The sequence below is a fragment of the Salvelinus fontinalis genome, chromosome 30, assembly GCF_029448725.1.
Source record: "Salvelinus fontinalis isolate EN_2023a chromosome 30, ASM2944872v1, whole genome shotgun sequence".
Lineage (NCBI taxonomy): Eukaryota > Metazoa > Chordata > Actinopteri > Salmoniformes > Salmonidae > Salvelinus > Salvelinus fontinalis.
In genome coordinates, this window is record NC_074694.1 from 13,179,174 (window position 1) to 13,202,915 (window position 23,742).

General features: G+C 44.3%; 1 protein-coding gene across 3 annotated transcripts in view; it reads left to right on the forward strand.

Moving 5' to 3' along the window:
- Window positions 1–23,742, forward strand: part of LOC129828648 (caskin-2-like) — a 123,734-nt gene that overhangs the window by 19,559 nt on the left and 80,433 nt on the right. For all 3 annotated transcript variants that reach the window (XM_055889745.1, XM_055889743.1, XM_055889746.1), the window contains one exon: window positions 21,779–21,830. In XM_055889745.1, the coding sequence (XP_055745720.1) occupies window positions 21,779–21,830 (52 nt within the window). The remainder of the gene's footprint in view (window positions 1–21,778; window positions 21,831–23,742) is intronic.

Sequence of the window (23,742 nt, forward strand, 5' to 3'; positions counted from 1 at the left end):
GTGAGGCCTCCACTAAGCTAGCCCGCGGCGTTTAAAGTTAGTAGCCCGGGGGGTGGTCTGCTCAGACGGAGGGGGTCTGCTCAGACGGAGGCCGGTTGAGGGCACAGCGGATGGGGTATTCGTCTGCAGACCAGACGTGGTCGTGTCGACAGAGAATCCAAGCCGGATGGCGGTGGCGAAAGAGAGGTTGTGAATTGTAGAATTGTGTTTGCTAACTGGTGCTAGCTTCGTGATTCAGACAGCTAGTCATGGGTAGCAAGCTAGCAGAAGATGGAGGTCTGTTTTTAGCCACGCCGTGAAATTCCGTTGGTAGATTAGTGGGGTTCCGTGTGGTAGAGGGGACCAATCCAATTGTCAAAATAGTTATAGTGGCCTAAGAAGATTGTTCGATAGACCTGTTCAGATAGCAGCCGATATGCTCAAGACAGCTAACGATTAGCGGGCCGCAGTTAGCATATGGACGTTCAGGTTACGTCGCGATGGAGGGGCCAGTTGAAATACTCCCTCGGGCAGATAACGTCGGTATCCTAGTCGTGAAGGCCCGGTGGGGCTCCGCATCGGCAGTAAAACGGGTCCGGATAGGTGATTGTAGCCCAGGAGTGGCTGATGGAACTCTTCAGCTGGCTAGCTCCGGGATAATTGGTGTTTGCTCCGGAATTGATGTTAGCCAATAGTCACTCGGATAGCAGCTAGTTAGCTGCAAGATCCAGGTGTAAATGTCCAGAGCTTGCGGTAAAAATCCGGGGATATGGAGAGAAAATAGGTCTGGTATGCTCTGGTCTGAGTCGCGTTGTACAAAACTGGCAATAGTTTTCCGAGCTAAAGGATAGCTGATGAGCGCTAGCTGTGGTTAGCTGAACTACTAACGTTAGCTTGTGAGCTGGCTAACTTCTGGCTAGCATCTGTTGTAGATTTCGGATACGAGGTGAATAATACTTTTGAGGGAAAAAAAAAAACAGATCCGCACCACATTTGGTGAGGTGGGTTGCAGGAGAGTGTTTTGAAGTTGAGTTTTTAAGAAGAAAAAAAAATATATATAAAAAGATATGCCAAGAAAAATATATAAATATATACACGGGACAAGACGAGGACAAAGGACATCTGACTGCTACGCCATCTTGGACAACGAAAAAAAAGGGTTAGTGTGGTTTGGTGTGTAGGTGGCTGATCCATCATGGTGAATAGACACAACTCATCATCATCATCATGGTGGTAGACACAAACCTCTATACTACACTGAACAAAAATGTGAACGCAACATGCAACAATTTCTAAGATTTTACTGAGTTACAGTTCATATAAAGAAATCAGTCAATTGAAATATGCCTCATTAGATCCTTCGCATAGAGTTGATCAGGCTGTTGATTGTGGCCTGTTGAACGTTGTCACACTCTTCAATAGCTGTGCGAAGTTGCTGGATATTGGCTGGAACTGGAACACGCAGTCGTACAAATCCATCCAGAGCATCCCAAACATGCTCAATGGGTGACATGTCTAGTGAGAATGCAGGCCATGGAAGAACTGGGACATTTTCAGCTTCCAGGAATTGTGCTCAGATCTTTGCGACATGGGGCCATACATTATCATACTGAAACATGAGGTGATGGCGGAGGATGAATGGCACGACAATGGATCTCTTTGAAGTAGCGCTGTGCATTCAAATTGTCATTGATTTAGAATGCTATTGTGTTCAATTGAATGTAGCTTATGCCTGCCTGCCCATACAATAACCTCACCGCCACCATGGGGCACTCTGTTCATAATGCTGAAATCACAATAAACCGCTCGCCCACACTACTCCATACACGCTATCTGCCCAGAACAGTTGAAACCGGGATTCATCCGTGAAGAGCACACATCTCCAGCGTGCCAGTGGCCATCGAAGGTGAGCATTTGCCCACTGAAGTCGGTTACGACGCCGAACTGCAGTCAGGTCAAGACCCTGGTGAGGACGACGAGCACGCAGATGAGCTTCCCGGTTTCTGACAGTTTGTGCAGAAATTCTTCAGTTGTGCAAAGCCACAGTTTCATCAACTATCTGGATGGCTGGTCTCAGACGATCCTGCAGGTAAAGAAGCTGGGTGTGGAGGTCCTGGGCTGGCATGGTTACATGTGGTCTGCATTTGAGGCTGGTTGAATGTACTGCCAAATTCTCTAAAACAATATTGGAGGCAGCTTATGGTGAAGAAATGAACATTAAATTCTCTGGCAACAGCTCTGATGGACATTCCTGCAGTCAGCATGCTAATTCCACACTCCCTCAAACCTTGAGACATCTGTAGCATTGTGTTGTGTGACACAACTGCACAATTTGGTGACCATTTATTGTCCCCAGCACAAGGTGCACCTGTGTCATGATCATGCCGTTTATTCAGCTTCTTGATATGCCACACCTGTCAGATGGATTATCTTGACAAAAGAGAAATGCTCACTAACAGGGATGTAAACAAATTTGTCTGCAAAATTTGAGAGAAATTGTCTTTTTGTGCGTATGGTATCATTTATTTCAGCTCATGAAACATGGGACTAACACTTTACATGTTCCATTTGACATTTTGTTCAGTATAAATGCCCCCGCCCTGTTCTTGTTAACATCTACAAGTTCTCTAGCTCTTTACCTCCCACCTTCCCTCCATCATTTCTCTGACCAAATCAGGGATAACCCAGATGGCCCATGGTGAGATTACTGGAAAGAGGTGTGTGTGTGTGTGTGTGTGTGTGTGTGTGTGTGTGTGTGTGTGTGTGTGTGTGTGTGTGTGTGTGTGTGTGTGTGTGTGTGTGTCCCACCCCTACCACTGTTCATTGAGCCTACAGTATGAAGCTATAGGTCGCTAACAATAGTAGCCTATTAGCCAACACTAGCCAGCTTGTTATTAGCCATCAGTAGCCTGCTTGTTATTAGCCATCAGTAGCCAGCTTGTTATTAGCCAACAGTAGACAGCTTGTTATTAGCTAACTGGGCTAGAGATAATTGAGGTTGTCGACTCGTCTATACAGTACACACAATACCCCATAATGACAGTGAAAGGGAGTCATTATGGTCAGGGAGATGACCAAGAACCCAATGGCCATTCTGACAGAGCTCCAGAATGCCAAGCGTCACATCTGGAGGAAACCTGGCACCATCCCTATGGTGAAGCATGGTGGTGGAAGCATTATGCTGTAGGGATGTTTTTCAGTGGTAGGGACTGGGAGACTAGTCAGGATCGAGGGAAAGATGAACAGAGCAAAGTACATAGAGATCCTTGATGAAAACCTGCTCCAGAGCGTTGACCCCTGTGTCCTTAGGGCTCTATGTCATGGCTCTATGTAGTACTGTGTGCTTCCCATAGTCTGTTCTGGATTTGGGACTGAAGAGACCGCTGGTGGCATGTCTTGTGGGATATGCATTAGGGATGCATGATATATCGGTGAACATATCGGAATCGGACAATATTAGCTAAAAAGGCCAACATCGGTATCGGCCCGGTGTCTAGTTAAAAACCGATGTCAAAGCTACTGTGCATACCTATATAACGTAGGTACATGATGTAATGACACCACGTAAAATTTTGTGCTACACGTGGAACACAGCATTCCTAACCTAGCCCACAATGTCTGCTGTTTGGATCGAGCAGTCAACAAGTCGAGCAGTCATTTGAAAGAGTAAGAAAATTTCAGCGGGACAACTCAAAGGCGAAATCCATTAAAGCCAAAATAATGGAATTCATTGCCCCATCTATGAGCTAGCTAGCTTTTTTTATGACCAGCACTGTTGGTGCACGAGACAAATTTACCAGCATCATAGCATACGTATTGATGAATTGTTGTGACATATGAAATACGAGTGATCGCATAATCAATGTGTAATAACTACGTAAAAAATGTATGAACGCGTTAAATTATGTGACGTGCAGTCCTATTCGGGTCCTGATTGGTCAACAAGCTGATTTGACACATCAAATAGTGTTATTTGACGTGTATCTTTTTTGACATGCAAAGACCCAAACGGTGTTCCATAGAAATCCTGGTTGAGAATGAAACGACTGATCAAATGAAAAACAAAACAGCACAGCTAGTAAGTGAAAGAAATAGGTTTTTATTATGTTTTAACGGTAATGGGGACAAACGTAAATGCCAACAAAATAACTTTTTAGTCAGTGTGGTGTTTGTGTAACCTTTATTTAACTAGGCAAGTCCGTTAAGAACAATTTCTTATTTACAATGACGGCTCGGGTGACGCTGGGCCAATTGTGCACCACCCTATGGGACTCCCAATCACGGCCAGATGTGATACAGCCTGATTTCGACCCAGGGACTGTAGTGACGCCTCTTGCACTGAGATGCAGTGCCTTAGACCGCTGCGTCCGTGTGTGTTAACTATTTAACTGTACTAGAATGCTTAAAAGGCTGCTAAAAGTTTAATTATCGGTATCGTTTTTGAGGGGGGGGGGGCAATGAAAATATTGGATATCGGTATCGGACAAAAATGTAATATTGGTGCATCACTAGTATGCATGGGTGTCCGAGCTGTGTGCAAGTATTTTAACACACAGCTCGGTACATTCAGCTTGTCAACACCTAAGAACAAGTTGTGATGAAGTCAATCTCTTTTTCACTTTGAGCCATGAGAGATTGACAAGCATGTCATTAATGTTAGCTCTCTGTGTACTTTTAAGGGCCAGCCGTGCTGCCCTGTTCTGAGCCAACTGCAATTTCCCTCTTTGTGGCACCTGACCACACTACTGAACAATAGTCTAGGTGCGACAAAACTAGGGCCTGTAGGACTTGCCATGTTGATAGTGTTTTTAAGAATGTAGAGCAGTGCTTTATTACGGACAGACTTCTCCCCATCTTAGCTACTGTTGTATCAATATGTTTTGACCATGACAGTACAATCCAGGGTTACTCCAAGCAGTTTAGTCACCTCAACTTGCTCAATTTCCACGTTATTCATTACGAGATGTAGTTGCGTTTTAGTGAATGATTTGTACCAAATACAATGCTTTTTGTTTTGGATATATTTAGGACTAACTTATTCTTTGCTACCCATTCCGAAACTAACTGCAGCTCTTTGTTTAAGTGTTGCAGTCATTTCAGTTGCTGTAGTAGCTGACGTATATAGTGTTGAGTCATCCGCATACATAGACACACTGGTAAGGTGCCTAAACAGCTACCCTGGGGAATTCCTGAATCTACCTGGATTATGTTTGAGAGACTTCTTTTAAAGAATACCCTCTGTTCTGTTAGACAAGTAACTCTTTATCCACATTATAGCAGGGGTTGTAAAGCCTTAACACAAGTTTTTCCAGCAGCAGATTATGATCGATAATTACAAAAGCTGCACTGAAGTCTAACAAGATAGTCCCCACAAAAATTTGATCATCAATTTCTCTCAGCCATTCATCAAGTCATTTGTGTAAGTGCTGTGCTTGTTGAGTATCCTTCCCTATAAGCGTACTGAAAGACTGTGAAATAGCATTGCATCTGGTCAAACACCATTTTTTCCCCCGAAGTAAGGCCATTCTACAGCCAATGTTTGTCTATGGAGATTGCATGGCTGTATGCTCGATTGTATACACTTGTCAGCAACGGGTGTGGCTGAAATAGCTGAATCCACTAATTTGAATGGGTCTTCACATACTTTTGTGTGTGTGTGTATAGTGTATTTCTGTAGCCCCAGGTACTGTAGATGCTTATCCAGGCTTGTTTGTACTTGCCCTATAACAGTTCTCATGTTGTATGCTTGATACGGCTGAGGAAAGACAAAGAGAAAACCTTGTTTGTAGGAGTGGTATACAGTGATTTTGGTATTGTTTGTGCATGTATGGATGTTTGTTATTGTCTGACAAAAATGGCTGTGTGTGTGTGTGTGTGTGTGTGTGTGTGTGTGTGTGTGTGTGTGTGTGTGTGTGTGTGTGTGTGTGTGTGTGTGTGAAGTGTTCCTTAGGGAATAGGCCTATATCAGTAGTAACTTTAATGAGAATGAGCAGGAAGCTGCTTTGATCTGCTATGCCCCATGTAGTCTCTGCTTCTCCTGACAGGATGTTAGATACAGAGATGGAGGTTATATTGTAACCCTTTATCTGTTCCCTGTTCTGGATGTTTTAAAAGGCTCTTGTCTTGTTCTGATACGCAAAATGGCGATCCTGCTTGGTGGTGCTGAGTAACTAATCGGGGAGCTGCACACTTGTGGGTATTTATAAATTAGGCTTGACACACTCCAAGCCTTTTAAAATATCTCCCTTCAGATGGAAGTCACTCAGTCATTTCCAATGGGGGTAATGAATGGTCTTTACTGTGAGGGAGGCCTAGTACCTTAGACGCATAATGTGTAAGGGGAGAGTACATTGAATTAAGGCAGACATTGACGGGAATCCATTCTTCCCAGCTTAGATATGTTGTTCCAGGTTGCGGTTAGGCTACTTTACCTTAGCAGAGGGGGGGCAGAGATGATGGGGGTGGGGTAGTCTAGTTATGATTTATTTGGGGGAGGGGAGAGAGGGCTAAGGGCAAGCTGGTTACCTGGGCACAGGCTAATCTGTTATCAATAAAGTCAGAGGTTCTATTAAGTGTAGCACTTAAGAGAACTAGCCTAGCTAGTAGTTCCCAGGGGTTTGGGCCACATAGTGAATTTCCTCATTACACAAAGTGTACAGTTTCTGTCCTTTTAGGTTAAATTTTGAAAACGTAGTGACTTTTCCACTAATAGTTGAGCTTGTGACATTCAGACTCCCTACCGTTACTGTTTGGCTCCATTCAGATAATCAGGCGTGTGGGTTAATGCGGATCTTGTAAGATCACCAAGGTGTTTTCACATTCTTCGTGTCAGTGGTGACCTTAGACAGCTACACCGGCCTGGGTGGTGTTTTCAGCAATGGTTATGCAGATCTCACCTGCAGACTTGGTTGGTTTTAACTCAGGTTTGCGGTGTTGTAGTACTCGAGTCAGGTCTCCAGACCACATATTGAGTGTCTCGGTCTTGGCGTCGGATACATTTGTACTCAGTATTGACTCGTCTCAGACAGTGAGGACTTGTAATTTCTTCCCGAGACCAGCAGAGTAAAAAAACATAATTATCAGCTTCCATTCAGTCAGCACATAAAACCACTTCACCAGGCCAAATACACACTCCTTTCTTTAAACACGAATACAGTATGTTAACAGCCTTTCTATCTATTATATACATGTTTGCGCAGTGGTGAACCTCTAGGCCTTCAGTGTGTGACAGTTTGGTCATTCTGAAAGGACAGCAACCGTAATGACAGCGCACCAATGTAGGAGAGTGCACTTTTTGTTAAACGCAAAGAACCAGTGGTGGTAGTGGACGCTATACGCAGGTATAAGCCGTATACCCACTTTTTTCCCCAGTGGGCATTGCATGTACTCACTTAATCCCTACTGATGCGTATCAAAGTAGTGTAGTGGAGGTATACCATTGATCAGTTATGTAATACAATAGAGACACCATGCACAAAGTAGCCTACACAATCGCAAATCACATGAAATATATTCCAATGCCCGCCACGCACACAGCCTAGTTTCAGCAGAATATCTGCAGGCAGCAGGAGTGTGCAGTTCTCAAGTGGTTTTGGCATGGAGCAGCTCACAGAAGAATGACATAAGTAGCCGGTAATGTAGGAAAGACGTTTCAATTCATGATATCTACCAGTAAATGCTAACTAAGACAATAATGTACATGCAAACCAGGAGTTGAAACATTTTAGTCCGAGGTGTTGGTTAGTAGGCTGTTTGTGATGCGCAATTGTCATCATGGCTATTTGCATCAGGGGTGTAGACATGGATGGGCCTGGGTAGACAGAGACCCACCCAGTGGGGAGCCAGGCCATGACCCAATCAGATTGATGTGTTTTAAGCATTGTTGTGGACTTGGACATCACTTTTTTTTCTGTTAAAAAAATTGTGATTTTGAGTGAAAATCTGAAAAACCATTGCACAAAAAAAATCACTTTTAGCACACAAAGTAAATGGTGACCTAAAGATTAAAGTGGAACTGACACCGTTTTAACTACTTTGCAGATATGAAACAAACAGAAAATCATAATATCTGTAAAAAATATAAAATTCCCAGTTAATGCTACAATAGCAACTTTATAAGAGGTTTTTAAAAATATTACCTATTTGACTCAACATTCCTTGAAGTACTCTAAGGCACTGTTGGAGAATAGATGGATGATTAATAGAATTCACCAAAACATTTGTTATTCCAAAAAATATTGCTATCAGGTTATAAATCACAGCTGACCTGGTATATTGTTTGCTGCCTCCATTCGGGATGCACTGTTTCAGATTCAATGACTCAATATTCTGGACAAAAACAGATGAATGTAACTAAGACTGGGAATGTTGATACAATCAAACCAGCAAGGGCAATGATCACAAGTCAGTCATAACGTGGCTAATAGGCTAGCAAATCTATTTATATATCAAGCTAAAACACGGAGCCTAATGTTAGCTAGCTAAATACAGTAAGTGGTCGCTTGTCAGAGCACTTAATGGGAGTGTATATGAACAGATTTTAATAATGTCCTGTTGCGGGCCTCCCGAGTGGCACAGTGGTCTAAGGCACTGTATCGCAGTGCTTGAGGCATCACTACAGACCCGGGTTTGATCCCAGGCTGTATCACAACCGGCCGTGACCGGGAGTCCCATAGGGTGGCGCACAATTGGCCCAGTGTTTTCCGGGTTAGTGGAGGGTTTGGTGGTCGGGGGGGGGGCTTTACTTGGCTCATCGCGCTCTAGCGACTCCTTGTGGCGGGCCGGGCGCCTGCAGGCTAACTAACTATGGTCATCAGTTGAACGGGCTTTCCTCTGACACATTGGTGCAGCTGGCTTCCGGGTTAAGCAGGTGGGTGTTAAGGAGCGTGGTTTGGCGGGTCATGTTTCAGAGGACGCATGACTCGAACTTCACCTATCCAGAGCCCGTTGGGGAGTTGCAACAATTGAAATTGGGAGAAAAAAGGGGTAACATTTTTAAAGTAAATTGTTTCAAAAATGCTCTCAGTTCCACTTTAAATGCAACGTTTCACACACATTATTTTCAAAGAGATGGCTAACAGCAAGCGCGCTGCAATAGAAAACACAGTTTCACTCGCCAGAAAATGATCATTTCAAACTTAACTAGCTAACAAATTAGCAACAACAACTTCCTCTTTGATAACACCTGCTTCAGCCGGTGTAAACTAGCCTGACAACAAAAGCTAGCTAGCTAGTCTGTGGGAAAACTACTGCTCGCTATTGCTCAGTGACCTGTTGGCCTTCAAGAGGGCAGACATTTTTGTAAAAACTGTCCCAACCATTAAGTCAAAATTTGATTGATTGATTCCACTGTCCCTCCAAAATGTGCACTAATACATTTGAATGGCAGATTCCTTTTGAATGGCAGATGCCTTTTTATCTAGCTTCTGATGGTCTAGCCCACTGGTTCTCAATCCTGGTCCTGGGGACCCAAAAGGGTGCACATTTTTGTTTTTGCCCTAACATTACACAGCTGATTCAAATGATCAACTCATCAAAAGGCTTTGATCATTTGAATCAGCTGTGTAATGTTAGGGCAAAAACAAAAATGTGCACCCTTTTGGGTCCCCTGGACCAGGATTGAGAACCACTGCTCTAGCCAATGGCTGACTTAGCGAGCTAGATTTATCTCCCCGGAGATCAGTAAAGACAAATCCTGATTCCATTTTTTTTTTCTCTTGAGGGTTAAATCAGAACATCAACGAAAATAATATAATTATTATATTATTCTAATCATTATTTTATAAGTCCTCAGCCCTTCTCTGAAGGAGTAGAATTGTTACCCACTATGATTGGGTTAGTAATCATTTTAGAGTGGTATTTTTCCTCAGCATGCAATTTTTTCACTATTTTTTTGAATTTCAAAAGAATCTATATGTTGTTCTGAAATATGAACACAGAACTACTGAACATGTTGATCTCTTATTATGGTGGGGATTTGACAAAATTACAATCACGGTCCTGAATTGGACTCACATTTTTCTGGTCTTGACCCCTTGACCCCCCCGGGCTTGATTCGGTCCCCCCCGGGTCTTGGTATTGACTCGGTCTCGATTTGCTCTGGTCTTGAATCGGTCTCTCTTTAAGTGGTCTTGAACACAACACTTCAGGTTTGTCTGGGCAGTAGCTAGTGACCCTACAGTATAGAATGATGATAGTTCTGAGGTAGAATTCAGACAGCATTGTTTCACCGGACTTGTTTACAGATACACTGCAGAAAAACAACCCAACTAACAGACACGCAAACTAGAATAACCAGGACAAGGCCAAACGAGTTTGTTAGACACATAAACTCTCCTTGAACTCTAAATCTCTTCTCTTTCTCTCCCTTCACTTTTATTCAGACGATTAAGTCTTTTCTGGTAATGATGGAGTTATTGTGCTGGAACAAAGCCCGTGCTGCTTGTCTGCAAATATACACAGAGACATGCAGAGGACAACGAGAGGACAATGTCTGTGTCCCAAACGGCTCCCTATTCCCTTTATAGTGCAGTGCTTTTGACTACGCCAATGAAAAGGAAATCATTATCAACTCATTATAAGATGTGTTTTACAGTACAGTATGTGTATGATTGTCACTTTTACCCCTACCTACATGTGCATATTACCTCAACTACCTCATACTCCAGCACATTGCCTCGGTACTGGCACTCCTTGTATATAGCCTTGTTATTGTGCAGTCTACACCTGTTGTATTTGGCGCATGTGACAATATTTGATTTGATTATTTCCCATGCTTGTGGACCAAAGTGTAAACTGTGTACTTGTCCGAGCGGTGATCTATGTTTGTCCATGTCTCTACCTCCTTTCCTGTAAATTGTTCTGTCCTTTGTTAGATTGCATAAAAAAGCTGCAGTTTTTTTGCCATTGAGGTCATTTGCAGTGTCTTTTGTATGTCTTTGAAAAAGCATGGTCGATTCTTTTTTTTTTTTTTTTTTTAATTGCCTTAATTTTGTGGATTGTAGGCTAGGCTATTATTAACCAAATGTACCTCGTAACATGATTATATTTGTAGATGTTGCAGGCTTCCAGTTGAATGCAGAAAGAATGAATCATTTTGGTTTTATTATGTAGGCCGACTTCTTTAACTCCAGTAAGATTAAGATGTATTGGTCCAGAAGGTGTAGTGATGTGTTTACTGGCTGTGCTCAGGCCTATAGAGACTAAATGGGTGATGAGAAATTATTTTAAGGCTGAAGTGATAATGCAATAAGTGATTTATGGGTGAAGTGAACTACTAGCCTATATTTAAGCAATAAGGCTTGAGGGGTGTGGTATATGGCCAATATACCACGGCTAAGGGCTGTTCATAGGCACAACACGGAGTGCCTGGACACAGCCCTTAGCTGTGGTATATTGGCCATATACCACAAACCCCCAAGGTGCCTTATTGCTATTATAAACTGGTTATCAACGTAATTAGAGCAGTAAAAATAAATGTTTTGTCTTCAGACTGTATTCCACAGGTATATACCACAACTGTCAGCCACTCAGCATTCAGGGCTCGAACCCCCCGGTTTATAATTATTATTAGCCTATTATACACTGCTCAAAAAAAATAAAGGGAACACTTAAACAACACAATGTAACTCCAAGTCAATCACACTTCTGTGAAATCAAACTGTCCACTTAGGAAGCAACACTGATTGACAATAAATTTCACATGCTGCAAATGGAATAGACAACAGGTGGAAATTATAGGCAATTAGCAAGACACCCCCAATAAAGGAGTGGTTCTGCAGGTGGTGACCACAGACCACTTCTCAGTTCCTATGCTTCCTAGCTGATGTTTTGGTCACTTTTGAATGCTGGCGGTGCTTTCACTCTAGTGGTAGCATGAGACGGAGTCTACAACCCACACAAGTGGCTCAGGTAGTGCAGTTCATCCAGGATGGCACATCAATGCGAGCTGTGGCAAGAAGGTTTGCTGTGTCTGTCAGCGTAGTGTCCAGAGCATGGAGGCGCTACAAGGAGACAGGCCAGTACATCAGGAGACGTGGAGGAGGCCGTAGGAGGGCAACAACTCAGCAGCAGGTCCGGTACCTCCGCCTTTGTGCAAGGAGGAGCACTGCCAGAGCCCTGCAAAATGACCTCCAGCAGGCCACAAATGTGCATGTATCTGCTCAAACGGTCAGAAACAGACTCCATGAGGGTGGTATGAGGGCCCGACGTCCACAGGTGGGGGTTGTGCTTACAGCCCAACACCGTGCAGGACGTTTGGCATTTGCCAGAGAACACCAAGATTGGCAAATTCGCCACTGGCGCCCTGTGCTCTTCACAGATGAAAGCAGGTTCACACTGAGCACATGTGACAGACGTGACAGTCTGGAGACGCCGTGGAGAATGTTCTGCTGCCTGCAACATCCTCAAGCATGGTGTGGTGTGGCATTTCTTTGGGGGGCCGCACAGCCCTCCATGGGCTCGCCAGAGGTAGCCTGACTGCCATTAGGTACCAAGATGAGATCCTCAGACCCCTTGTGAGACCATATGCTGGTGCGGTTGGCCCTGGGTGCCTCCTAATGCAAGACAATGCTAGACCTCATGTGGCTGGAGTGTGTCAGCAGTTCCTGCAAGAGGAAGGCATTGATGCTATGGACTGGCCTGCCCGTTCCCCAGACCTGAATCCAATTGAGCACATCTGGGACATCATGTCTCGCTCCATCCACCAACGCCACGTTGTACCACAGACTGTCCAGGAGTTGGCGGATGCTTTAGTCCAGGTCTGGGAGGAGATCCCTCAGGAGACCATCCGCCACCTCATCAGGAGCATGCCCAGGCGTTGTAGGGAGGTCATACAGGCACGTGGAGGCCACACACACTACTGAGCCTCATTTTGACTTGTTTTAAGGACATTACATCAAAGTTGGATCAGCCTGTAGTGTGGTTTTCCACTTTAATTTTGAGTGTGACTCCAAATCCAGACCTCCATGGGTTGATAAATTTGATTTCCATTGATCATTTTTGTGTGATTTTGTTGTCAGCACATTCAAATATGTAAAGAAAAAAGTATTTTTAATAAGAATATTTCATTCATTCAGATCTAGGATGTGTTATTTTAGTGTTCCCTTAATTTTTTTGAGCAGTGTATTTACATATTGCTGGGTTATTCATTCTCTAGCTAGCCAATGTTGCTTCTTGTACATGTTAGTGATATATTGTCACCTGAATATGTGAGAGTGGTTGTCTTTTCCAAATGGAAGAATTCATACTGTAGGCTATTTAAACATGTGGCAAGAATTTGGGAAAAACTAAATGAGTTTAGTCCTTATTTAAGTGCAAACATGTCATCGGGAAAAAAAACATGTATTGTCCCTTAGGCCTGTTGCTGTGAAGAGTCCAGCTGCAACAACAGATCCTGCGTCCATCCATCCGCTCCCCCCTTCTCCTGTCTTCTACTATGTTTCTCTGCTTACACTGGCAGGCAGGCAGAGGGGCGGGCAGAGGGGTGGGCAGGCAGGCAGGCAGAGGGGCGGGCAGAGGGGTGGGCGGGTAGGCAGGCAGAGGGGCGGGCAGAGGGGTGGGCGGGTAGGCAGGCAGAGGGGCGGGCAGAGGGGTGGGCAGGCAGGCAGGCAGAGGGGTGGGCGGGCAGAGGGGTGGGCGGGCAGAGGGGTGGGCGGGCAGAGGGGTGGGCGGGCAGAGGGGTGGGCGGGCAGGCAGGCAGAGGGGTGGGCGGGCAGAGGGGTGGGCGGGTAGGCAGGCAGAGGGGCGGGCAGAGGGGTGGGCGGGCAGGCGGGGAGAGGGGTGGGCGGGTAGAGGGGTGGGTGGGTGGGCGGGCGGGCGGGCAGAGGGGTGGGCGGGGGGACGGGCAGGCAGACAAACCGTAATACACTCCACTGGCTTTACCATGCCACCTTCTCCATATGCACAAGCCTGCAGGTAAAAGGCTACGTCTCAGTGCATTACCTTTTGACCAGAGCCTAGTCCCTGGTCAAAACTAGTGCACTATAAAGGGAATAGGGTGCCATTTGGCACGCAAACAAGGTAGATAAAGTACCAGCTCCAGAATCTGCACCAGTTTATGGGAAACTTTTTTTCCTCCGGTGACACTGATGTACTTTACTTAGCTCACTGGATGAAGAGCCAGATAGTCAACTGTTGTTTGCTTTGATGGGACATATCTGAGGCTCTGTCTTCTACATAGTGTACTACTTTTGACCAGAGCCCTATGGGTCCCTACAGGTTGTGTACTATGTAGGGAATAGCGTGCCATTTGGAAGGCAGCCTCAGTTAGCTGGAGATGAGGGTCATGTAGTGGTGAAACAGGAGCAGTTCAAGGTGAAGCTGATCTAGACTTCACTAAACTTGTGAATGTTCATTAAATGGCACTCCTTTTTAGTAGTGTTACTTTGTTGCGTTTTGGACTAGCTCTGTTCTGGATAGAGATGGACAAGGTAGGAAATCACAGTGATGTATTCAATGAGCACAGTCACATGCATGCAATAATACGATTATTGTGGATAGTCAGATTTAATATAAAAGATTGTTTAAAATGTTTACATGCTTTGCAAGAAGAACAATTTCCCTAATAATCCTGTTTCCATGGACACATCTGAGATCAGACTTCATGATGGGACTTTGATCACCAATCAAAGTAAACGTTTTTACCACAGTAACCATGTTAATTATGCAAAGCCTATTATATTCTGAGTTCAGACGTTCTAAAGTTTGTATGTGAAAACTATTTCTAAGATGCGTACTTTCAGTCACGTGTAAGAGGGAGGCTTGTGCTACCGGTGCGAACACACATGCACAGATCAGATCCACATGCTACCGGTGTGAACACATGCACAGGTCAGATCCACATGCTACCGGTGTGAACACATGCACAGGTCAGATCCACATGCTACCGGTGCGAACACATGCACAGATCAGATACACATGCTACCGGTGCGAACACATGCACAGATCAGATCCACATGCTACCGGTGTGAACACATGCACAGATCAGATCCACCGCTGGAAAGCAGATGAAGCTGTTTACATGTCTTAATCATTTGAAGGATTGCTCAGAAAACCAGGTGTTTTTAATCAGTGTGTGCTTTCTTTGCCGATTTTTAAAAAAAAATTTTTTTATAAAGATAAGCAGATTAAATTGTTTACATGACTAGTTCCCAACCTCGCCTACTGCCATAATCAGTTTAATATTGAATTAATAGTGTGCATGTAAACATACTCAAGGATTATATTTCTACGGAGGAAATACAATACTGTATGTGTGCCGACTGTTCCATTCGTTTTATTCAGGTCCATTCACCAGGACTTCCATTTAGCTCACAGATAGCCTATGTCCTACTTCTGAAAGAATCTAGTAATTCCAGAAAGAAAAATGAGATTTGTGACACCACTGTTGTATCCTGCTTCCCCTCGTTGTCCGTTTTGGAGAGCATGTGTGGCACTGAAAGGGTTATTGGGATACTGGTGCTCTGTGTTTCCATTGGTTACCCTTGACCTGATGGTGACACTCATGTCGATCGATCAGACCCAGAACAACCAGTCCCAGATAGACAGAGGACTCTATCCTAATAATGACTCTAGCTAATCGATGGAGCATAATCAGGCAGAATGACAATTAGGCCCTGCAAGTTTTGCTGTTTTCTCTCTCTCTCTCTCATTTATTTGTTCATTCTTCCCATCTCCTTATTGAAAGGACACTTTATTGTCCCAGTAGCATGTCTGACTGTATATTGTGTCAGACTAATTCACTCCTATCCCGTTGGTTGAGACATGGCTAGTGCTATAATAGCTTCTCTTTTGGTAGTTGGTAGGCAGTGAACTGTAACTGTACTGTATAAGGCTGAGGCTACATTATAATCACATTGCCAGGGAGCCACAGGGATTTGGTCACTTCTCCAGGCTTCTAGCCAGCTCTGAGACTCCATCTGCCCACAGTCATGCCAGCCAGCCCAGCACAACTTAGTCCTAACACCTGCCCTGGCTGTGTCCTTATTAAAGCTATACACTGAGTGTACAAAACATTAGGAACACCTCACCTTCATAATATTGAGTTGCACCCCTTTTTGCCCTCAGAACAGCCTCAGTTCATCAGGGCATGGACACAAGTTGTCAAGCGTTCCACAGGGATGCTGGCCCATGTTGACTCCAATGCTTCCCACAGTAGTGTCAAGTTGGCTGGATGTACTTTGGATGGTGGACCATTCTTTATATACAAGGGAAACTGTTGAGCATGAAAAACCCAGCAGCGATGCAGTTCTTAACACACTCAAACCGGTGCGCCTGGCACCTACTACCATACCCTGTTCAAAGGCACTTAAATATTTTGGCTTGTCCATTCTCATCTACACTGATTGAGTAGATTTAACAGGTGACATCAATAATGGATCATAGCTTTCACTTTGATTCACCTGGTCAGTCTGTCATGGAAAGAGCTTCCTAATGTTTTTTACACTATGTATATATTGTATATAGGCTAGTTTAATAGCTACTTGTAACTAGCAGCAGTAGCCTACTTTTGTTTAGATTAGCTACAGTACATGCACATTCTCACAAGTAAGGACAAGGCATGTTTGAATACAGATTTAGTTATGTCGAGGCCTTAGGATGCCACCACCACAACCCTACTTGACCTTTCACCTTCAGGTGGAAATGAACTGAAAGTTCAAATTAAATAAAGGTGTCATACTTTGCATAACTTGAATGTGTCTGTGAATATTAACTACAAACATCTGGGCTTGCTGACGGTATGTTCTGGAATATGTCCCAGATGGCACCCTACCGGCACATTAGGACTCTGGTCAAAAGTAGGGTGCCATTTGAGACTCATAGCTAGTGTTTAAAAAAAAATACTTAATGGATAAACATCAGATATAAACACCATCCAACTCTTTACAAACATCATGTCCATATCTGGGGGTAGCAGCACTCATCTGCAGCTGACGTCATACTTCTATTTAATTACATTCACCTTTCCCCACCTGCTCTCAGTCGATCTGATCTGCTTGTCAGTGTCCGACTTAAAACGTTTAGTTTATTCACCTATCAAAATGCAGTCAGGCAAAGCAGGACGACGTCAGCTGCAGATGAGTGTTGCTACCCCCAGATATGGACATGATGTTTCTAAACAGTTGGGTGGTGTTTATATCTGATGTTTATCCATTAAGTCTTTATTAAAATACTAGTTACAGTGGGGCAAAAAAGTATTTAGCCACCAATTGTGCAAGTTCTCCCACTTAAAAAGATGAGAGAAGCATGTAATTTTCATCATAGGGACACTTCAACTATGACAGACAAAATGAGAAAAAAAAAATCCAGAAAATCACATTGTAGGATTTTTAATGAATTTTTTTGCAAATTATGGTGGAAAATAAGTATTTGGTCAATAACAAAAGTTTAACTCAAAACTTTGTTATATACCCTTTGTTGGCAATGACAGAGGTCAAATGTTTTCTGTAAGTCTTCACAAGGCTTTCACACACTGTTGCTGGTATTTTGGCCCATTCCTCCATGCAGATCTCCTCTAGAGCAGTTATGTTTTGGGTCTGTTGCTGGACAACACGGACTTTCAACTCCCTCCAAAGATTTTCTATGGGGTTGAGATCTGGAGACTGGCTAGGCCACTCCAGGACCTTGAAATGCTTCTTACGAAGCCACTCCTTCGTTGCCCGGGCGGTGTGTTTGGGATCATTGTCATGCTGAAAGACCCAGCCACGTTTCATCTTCAATGCCCTTGATGATGGAAGGAGGTTTTCACTCAAAATCTCATGATACATGGCCCCATTCAATCTGTCCTTTACACGGATCAGTCGTCCTGGTCCCTTTGCAGAAAAACAGCCCCAAAGCATGATGTTTCCACCCCCATGCTTCACAGTAGGTATGGTGTTCTTTGGATGCAACTCAGCATTCTTTGTCCTCCAAACACGACGAGTTGAGTTTTTACCAAAAAGTTATATTTTGTTTTCATCTGACCATATGACATTCTCCCAATCCTCTTCTGGATCATCCAAATGCTCTCTAGCAAACTTCAGACGGGCCTGGACATGTACTGGCTTAAGCAGGGGGACACGTCTGGCACTGCAGGATTTGAGTCCCTGGCGGTGTAGTGTGTTACTGATGGTAGGCTTTGTTACTTTGGTCCCAGCTCTCTGCAGGTCATTCACTATGTCCCCCCGTGTGGTTCTGGGATTTTTGTTCCCCGTTCTTGTGATCATTTTGACCCCACGGGGTGAGATCTTGCGTGGAGCCCCAGATCGAGGGAGATTATCAGTGGTCTTGTATGTCTTCCATTTCCCAATAATTGCTCCCACAGTTGATTTCTTCGAACCAAGCTGCTTACCTATTGCAGATTCCGTCTTCCCAGCCTGGTGCAGGTCTACAATTTTGTTTCTGGTGTCCTTTGACAGCTCTTTGGTCTTGGCCATAGTGGAGTTTGGAGTGTGACTGTTTGAGGTTGTGGACAGGTGTCTTTTATACTGATAACAAGTTCAAACAGGTGCCATTAATACAGGTAACGAGTGGAGGACAGAGGAGCCTCTTAAAGAAGAAGTTACAGGTCTGTGAGAGCCAGAAATCTTGCTTGTTTGTAGGTGACCAAATACTTATTTTCCACCATAATTTGCAAATAAATTCAGTAAAAATCCTAAAATCCGATTTTTTTTCTCATTTTGTCTGTCATAGTTGAAGTGTACTTATGATGAAAATGACAGGCCTCTCTCATCTTTTTAAGTGGGAGAATTTGCACAATTGGTGGCTGACTAAATTCTTTTTTTGCCCCACTGTATGAACGCTACTGGTCTTAATAGAAAGGTGGGTGGAGAACAGGGGATGCTTCAGGTTTTATTTTTACATTTCAGGGTGTTTTTTCCACTCTCTTTCTGCTGTCAATGTGCCATGACGTTTCAATGACTTACAGGGCCTTCAGAAAGTATTCACAACCCTTGACCCTTGCACATTTGTGGCCTGCTGGAGGTCATTTTTCAGGGCTCTGGCAGTGCTCCTCCTGCACAAAGGCGGAGGTAGCGGTCCTGCTGCTGGGTTGTTGCCCTCCTACGGCCTCCTCCACGTCTCCTGATGTACTGGCCTGTCTCCTGGTAGCGCCTCCATGCTCTGGACACTACGCTGACAGACACAGCAAACCTTTTTGCCACAGCTCGCATTGATGTGCCATCCTGGATGAACTGCACTACCTGAGCCACTTGTGTGGGTTGTAGACTCCATCTCATGCTACCACTAGAGTGAAAGCACCGCCAGCATTCAAAAGTGACCAAAACATCAGCCAGGAAGCATAGGAACTGAGAAGTGGTCTGTGGTCACCACCTGCAGAATCACTCATCTTTTGGGGGTGTCTTGCTAATTGCCTATAATTTCCACCTTTTGTCTATTCCATTTGCACAACAGCATGTGAAATGTATTGTCAATCAGTGTTGCTTCCTAAGTGGACAGTTTGATTTCACAGAAGTGTGATTGACTTGGAGTTACATTGTGTTGTTTAAGTGTTCCCTTTATTTTTTTGAGAAGTGTATATTTTTTTAACCTAGTCGACTCAGGGATTCGAACCAGCGACCTTTCGGTTAGTGTCCCAATCGCTAGGCTACCTGTCACTAGGGCTGTGTGGAGCCCTAGTGTACCAATATTATACAGTATACCAATATTATTATTATTATAAAAAAAAAAAATTCAGTTGTTCAATTGTCCTTTTTAAAACCTGCTGTGTGTAAAATGTTGTGTGTTATAGTTTGGAAAATAAATACATGTGACTCTGGATGACAACATAATGATGTTTGTTTCCAACATTAGGGCTGTTTTCCTGAAGAAGTTAAATCTGCTTGGTGTTTTGTTTCATTGCCACGATACTAACCTGACGTCACTGTGCTGTGACATGTTTACAGCCAGGCATTTCCCACAGACACTGGAAACCAGTCATCTAACTGCTGCACCAACAAAACACACAGCCTTTTAGGTGAGGTGATTGAAGGCCAATGAGGCTTGACTGGGTTAGATTTCACAGTCTCGTTTTCCTCACCTGCTTTTGTACTTGGTGCCAACTCTCAATGGCCCTGTTGTAGCCAGTGTGTATCCAACAGACCTTTTTGATGTTGGTATTGTGTTTCCCTGAAGTTCCTAGTGTAGAACACACCCGCAGGCCATGGTGAGTGGTTTTGTGTTTTTGCAGGCAGGGTTTTGCATTACAGATGATGATGATGATGATGTTGGGTGTGACGCACTGTAAGGGGAGACTGACACACACTGTTGAAGATGCAGTAATTTACTGTACTGTGATGTCAGCCAGAGCCCTCCACCTTTTTATTGAGAAGGATGCAACTGTTTCCAGAGAAAGAAGAAGGGAGAGAGAGAGGAAGAGAGATTCTATGTCTGGAATGTTGGCTCATGTTCTAACTAGAACTCTTAAAGGCTCTGTTCTCTCGCTGTCATTGGGGTGATTTAGGCCCCACTTGGAAAGCTGCCTAATGTGGTGTGTGTGTGTGTGTGTGTGTGTGTGTGTACTCGCGCCCAGTGTGAGTGGAACTATCCTGTCACTGTAGAAACATGAAATCATCATGTGAATGGCTGGCTTATATGACACACCTCATTCAAACTGACATGAAGAAATATGATAACTTTTGGTTGGGTTTAAAGGGATACTTTGGGATCTACAGTACTTCCCCAGAGTCCGCACGCAGAGACATATAAAAATGATATCCACGAGTTAATCCGACTCTGGGGAAGATTGCCAAAATCCTGAAGTGTCCCTTTTTATATCATGGGTCAAAAGCAGTTGGTGAGACAGTAGCCACATTGACAGAGTTGATATTGAGGAGGAATTCACTGTTAATATTCAGTAGGAATAGAATAGAAGTTCTGTTTCATTGATTGAAACCAATGCCAAGAGATCTGTCTGAGGATCATTCTCTTCTACTGGTCACAACATTCACACTCGTGTGTGCGTGTGTGTGTGTGTGTGTGTGTGTGTGTGTGTGTGTGTACACATTTTTGTGCATGGCCCAGTGAGAGAGAGAAGCCAGTAGGCCAGAGTTGGAAGAATGGTCCCTGCTGAATGAGAGACTGGGTAGGGGCTCAGTGAGGCTTGAGCTTGGCTCTGAGAGCAGGGCTAGCAGAGGAGTCAATGCCCAGAGAGAAAGGCTTTAGATGGGGTGGCTGACCCTGGAAAGGCCCCTGGAGCTGGAGCTGAGGGGTAGAACGTACAGTATGGTATGGGTGGAGGTAGGACTGGATTGATTGAATTAATGAATAAGGATAACGTAACAAAATTATTGGCTACATGGAAGTCAGAGAGGAGAAGATATGGGGCAAGAACTCTTGTTCACCAGACACTAATGCCTAGGGCAAGTGGCAATGTGGCTGCTGTGGGGTGAGTCGGCTATTAGGACAGGTAGCCTTGTCCAAGGTATGTGCTTCAACCAATCAATTCCTCTGACTATCCGTATGTGATTGGCATAAGAGCGGACAGGATTTAGCTTAAGCAACCGATCCGGAGCAAGCTAAGGACGAGTCTGGTTCAGTTAGGGTTTTCCATTCATGGAATAAAAAAACGTTTTGTTATCAGTCAGCTGGCAGAATTTTGTCATAACACTGTATGCGAGAAGAGAGTGGGAGCAACCTCCAGCCATTCTGACATGTTATTTCAGGAACATGTGAGCTCTTGCTGTAAAAACCGAGACCCTGCCGTGATGGAAGATCACTAGGCGTTCTGTTGAAAAGACAAATGTCACCAAATCCTTTTTCCATCTCCCCCCTCCTTCCCTCTCTCCTTCCATCCCTCCCTTCACCCTCCCTCTTTGTTTTTCAGAGTTGCTGGGCTCCACAAAGAGGCTCAACATCAACTATCAGGACTCAGATGGGTAAGAGATGTGTGTGCATGTGTTTCCTAATGAGTGTGAGTCAGATGGCCTTGTGTGTTCGTGTTTGCATAGCTGAGGTTTATCCTCTCTCTGCACTTATTTGGCTCAGAGGAATGCAATCCATGTCTGTGGAGGAAAAGTTACTCTAACACTGGATTTGATTTGACATGGTCTTCATCTTTATCGGATGCCTGTTGTGGTCGGTTCTCACTGTAGACTTACCACTCAGTCACACCTGTATGCAGACAGACCAGACACAGTGTGTGTGTATGGGTGCATGTTTTTTTAAGCAAGAGGGGGGCATGATAGATGACAGTGATGCCTAGGGACCACAAGGAAGAAGTGGGAGGTGAACAAACAGTGACCAGTCACCCTAAATCAACACTCACTCAGCATGGAGAGAGGGGGGGGGGGGGGGGGTTTAAAGGAGTGAAAACAGACAGATGATACATGGTTGATATGGATGGATTTTTATCTGACAATTTGTAGATCACCAGTTAGATACTGTTAGACACTCCCAAATGGCACCCTTGTCTCTATATAGGGCACTACTTTTAACTAAGACCATAGAGGAATAGGGTACCATTTGGGACACAGCACATTACACACTCATACTGAACATGATTCGATCCTAGTTTTATTTATTTAACCTTTATTTAACTAGGCAAGTCAGTTAAGAACATATTCTTATTTTACTATGATGGCCTACCCCGGGCCAAACCCTCCCCTAACATGGACGACGCTGAGCCAATCGTGCACCGCTCTATGGGACTCCCAATCACTGGCGGGTGTGATACAGCCCGGGATCAAACCACGGTCTGTAGTGACGCCTGTAGCACTGAGATGCAGTGCCTTAGACCGCTGCACCACACGGGAGCCCCTATTCCCACCCACCATCACAAATTCACTGCACAAACCTCCCCATGGCAGAATTTAGGATATTAAATAATCCTAGCTTTATTCTGTGGTGTACGATGTGTGTGGTCCTCTATAGCTCAGTTGGTAGAGATGGTGGGTTTGATTTGCGCGACCACCCATACGTAAAATATATTCACGCGTGACTCCGCTGTAAGTCGCTTTGACAAAAGCGGTTGCTAAATGGCATATAAACTCAGAAAAAGAAGTCCTCTCATTGTCAACTGTGCTTATTTTCAGCAAACTTAACGTGTAAATATTTGTATGAACATAACAAGATTCAACAACTGAGACATAAACTGAACAAGTTCCACAGACAAAATCAAAAGTAACAGTCAGTATCTGGTGTGGCCACCAGCTGCATTAAGTACTGCAGTGCATCTCCTCCTCATGGACTGGACCAGATTTGCCAGTTATTTCTGTGAGATGATATCCCACTCTTCTACCAAGGCACATGCAAGTTCCCAGACATTTATGGGGGAATGGCCCTAGCCCTCACCCTCCGATCCAACAGGTCCCAGATGTGCTCAATGGGATTGAGATCCAGGCTCTTCACTGGCCATGGCAGAACACTGACATTCCTGTCTTGCAGGAAATCACGCACAGAACGAGCAGTATGGCTGGTGGCATTGTCATGCTGGAGGGTCATTTCCCTGACGACGTTCGTGACAGACAGGGTCCTGAAAAGGGGACGTTTCTTTTTTTGCCAAGTTTTTTTATAGAAGGATAGCTTCAAGTGCGTGTGTGCTGTATCACTGTCCCCACTCCAGTCATTCAGCCAACCAGTACCCTGACACACACACACACACACAACATGAGAGCATTTCATGGTACCCTACTATACTTGAGTTGAAATATTACTTGCAATCATGAGTTGTTGATTTATTTATTTTTTCCCCAGCTTGTTGATACTAAATTGTTATGGAGGTTGTTGTTCTTGGCATGCATCTTAAATGGCACCCTATTGCCCGTGTAGTGCACTGCTTTTGACCAGGGC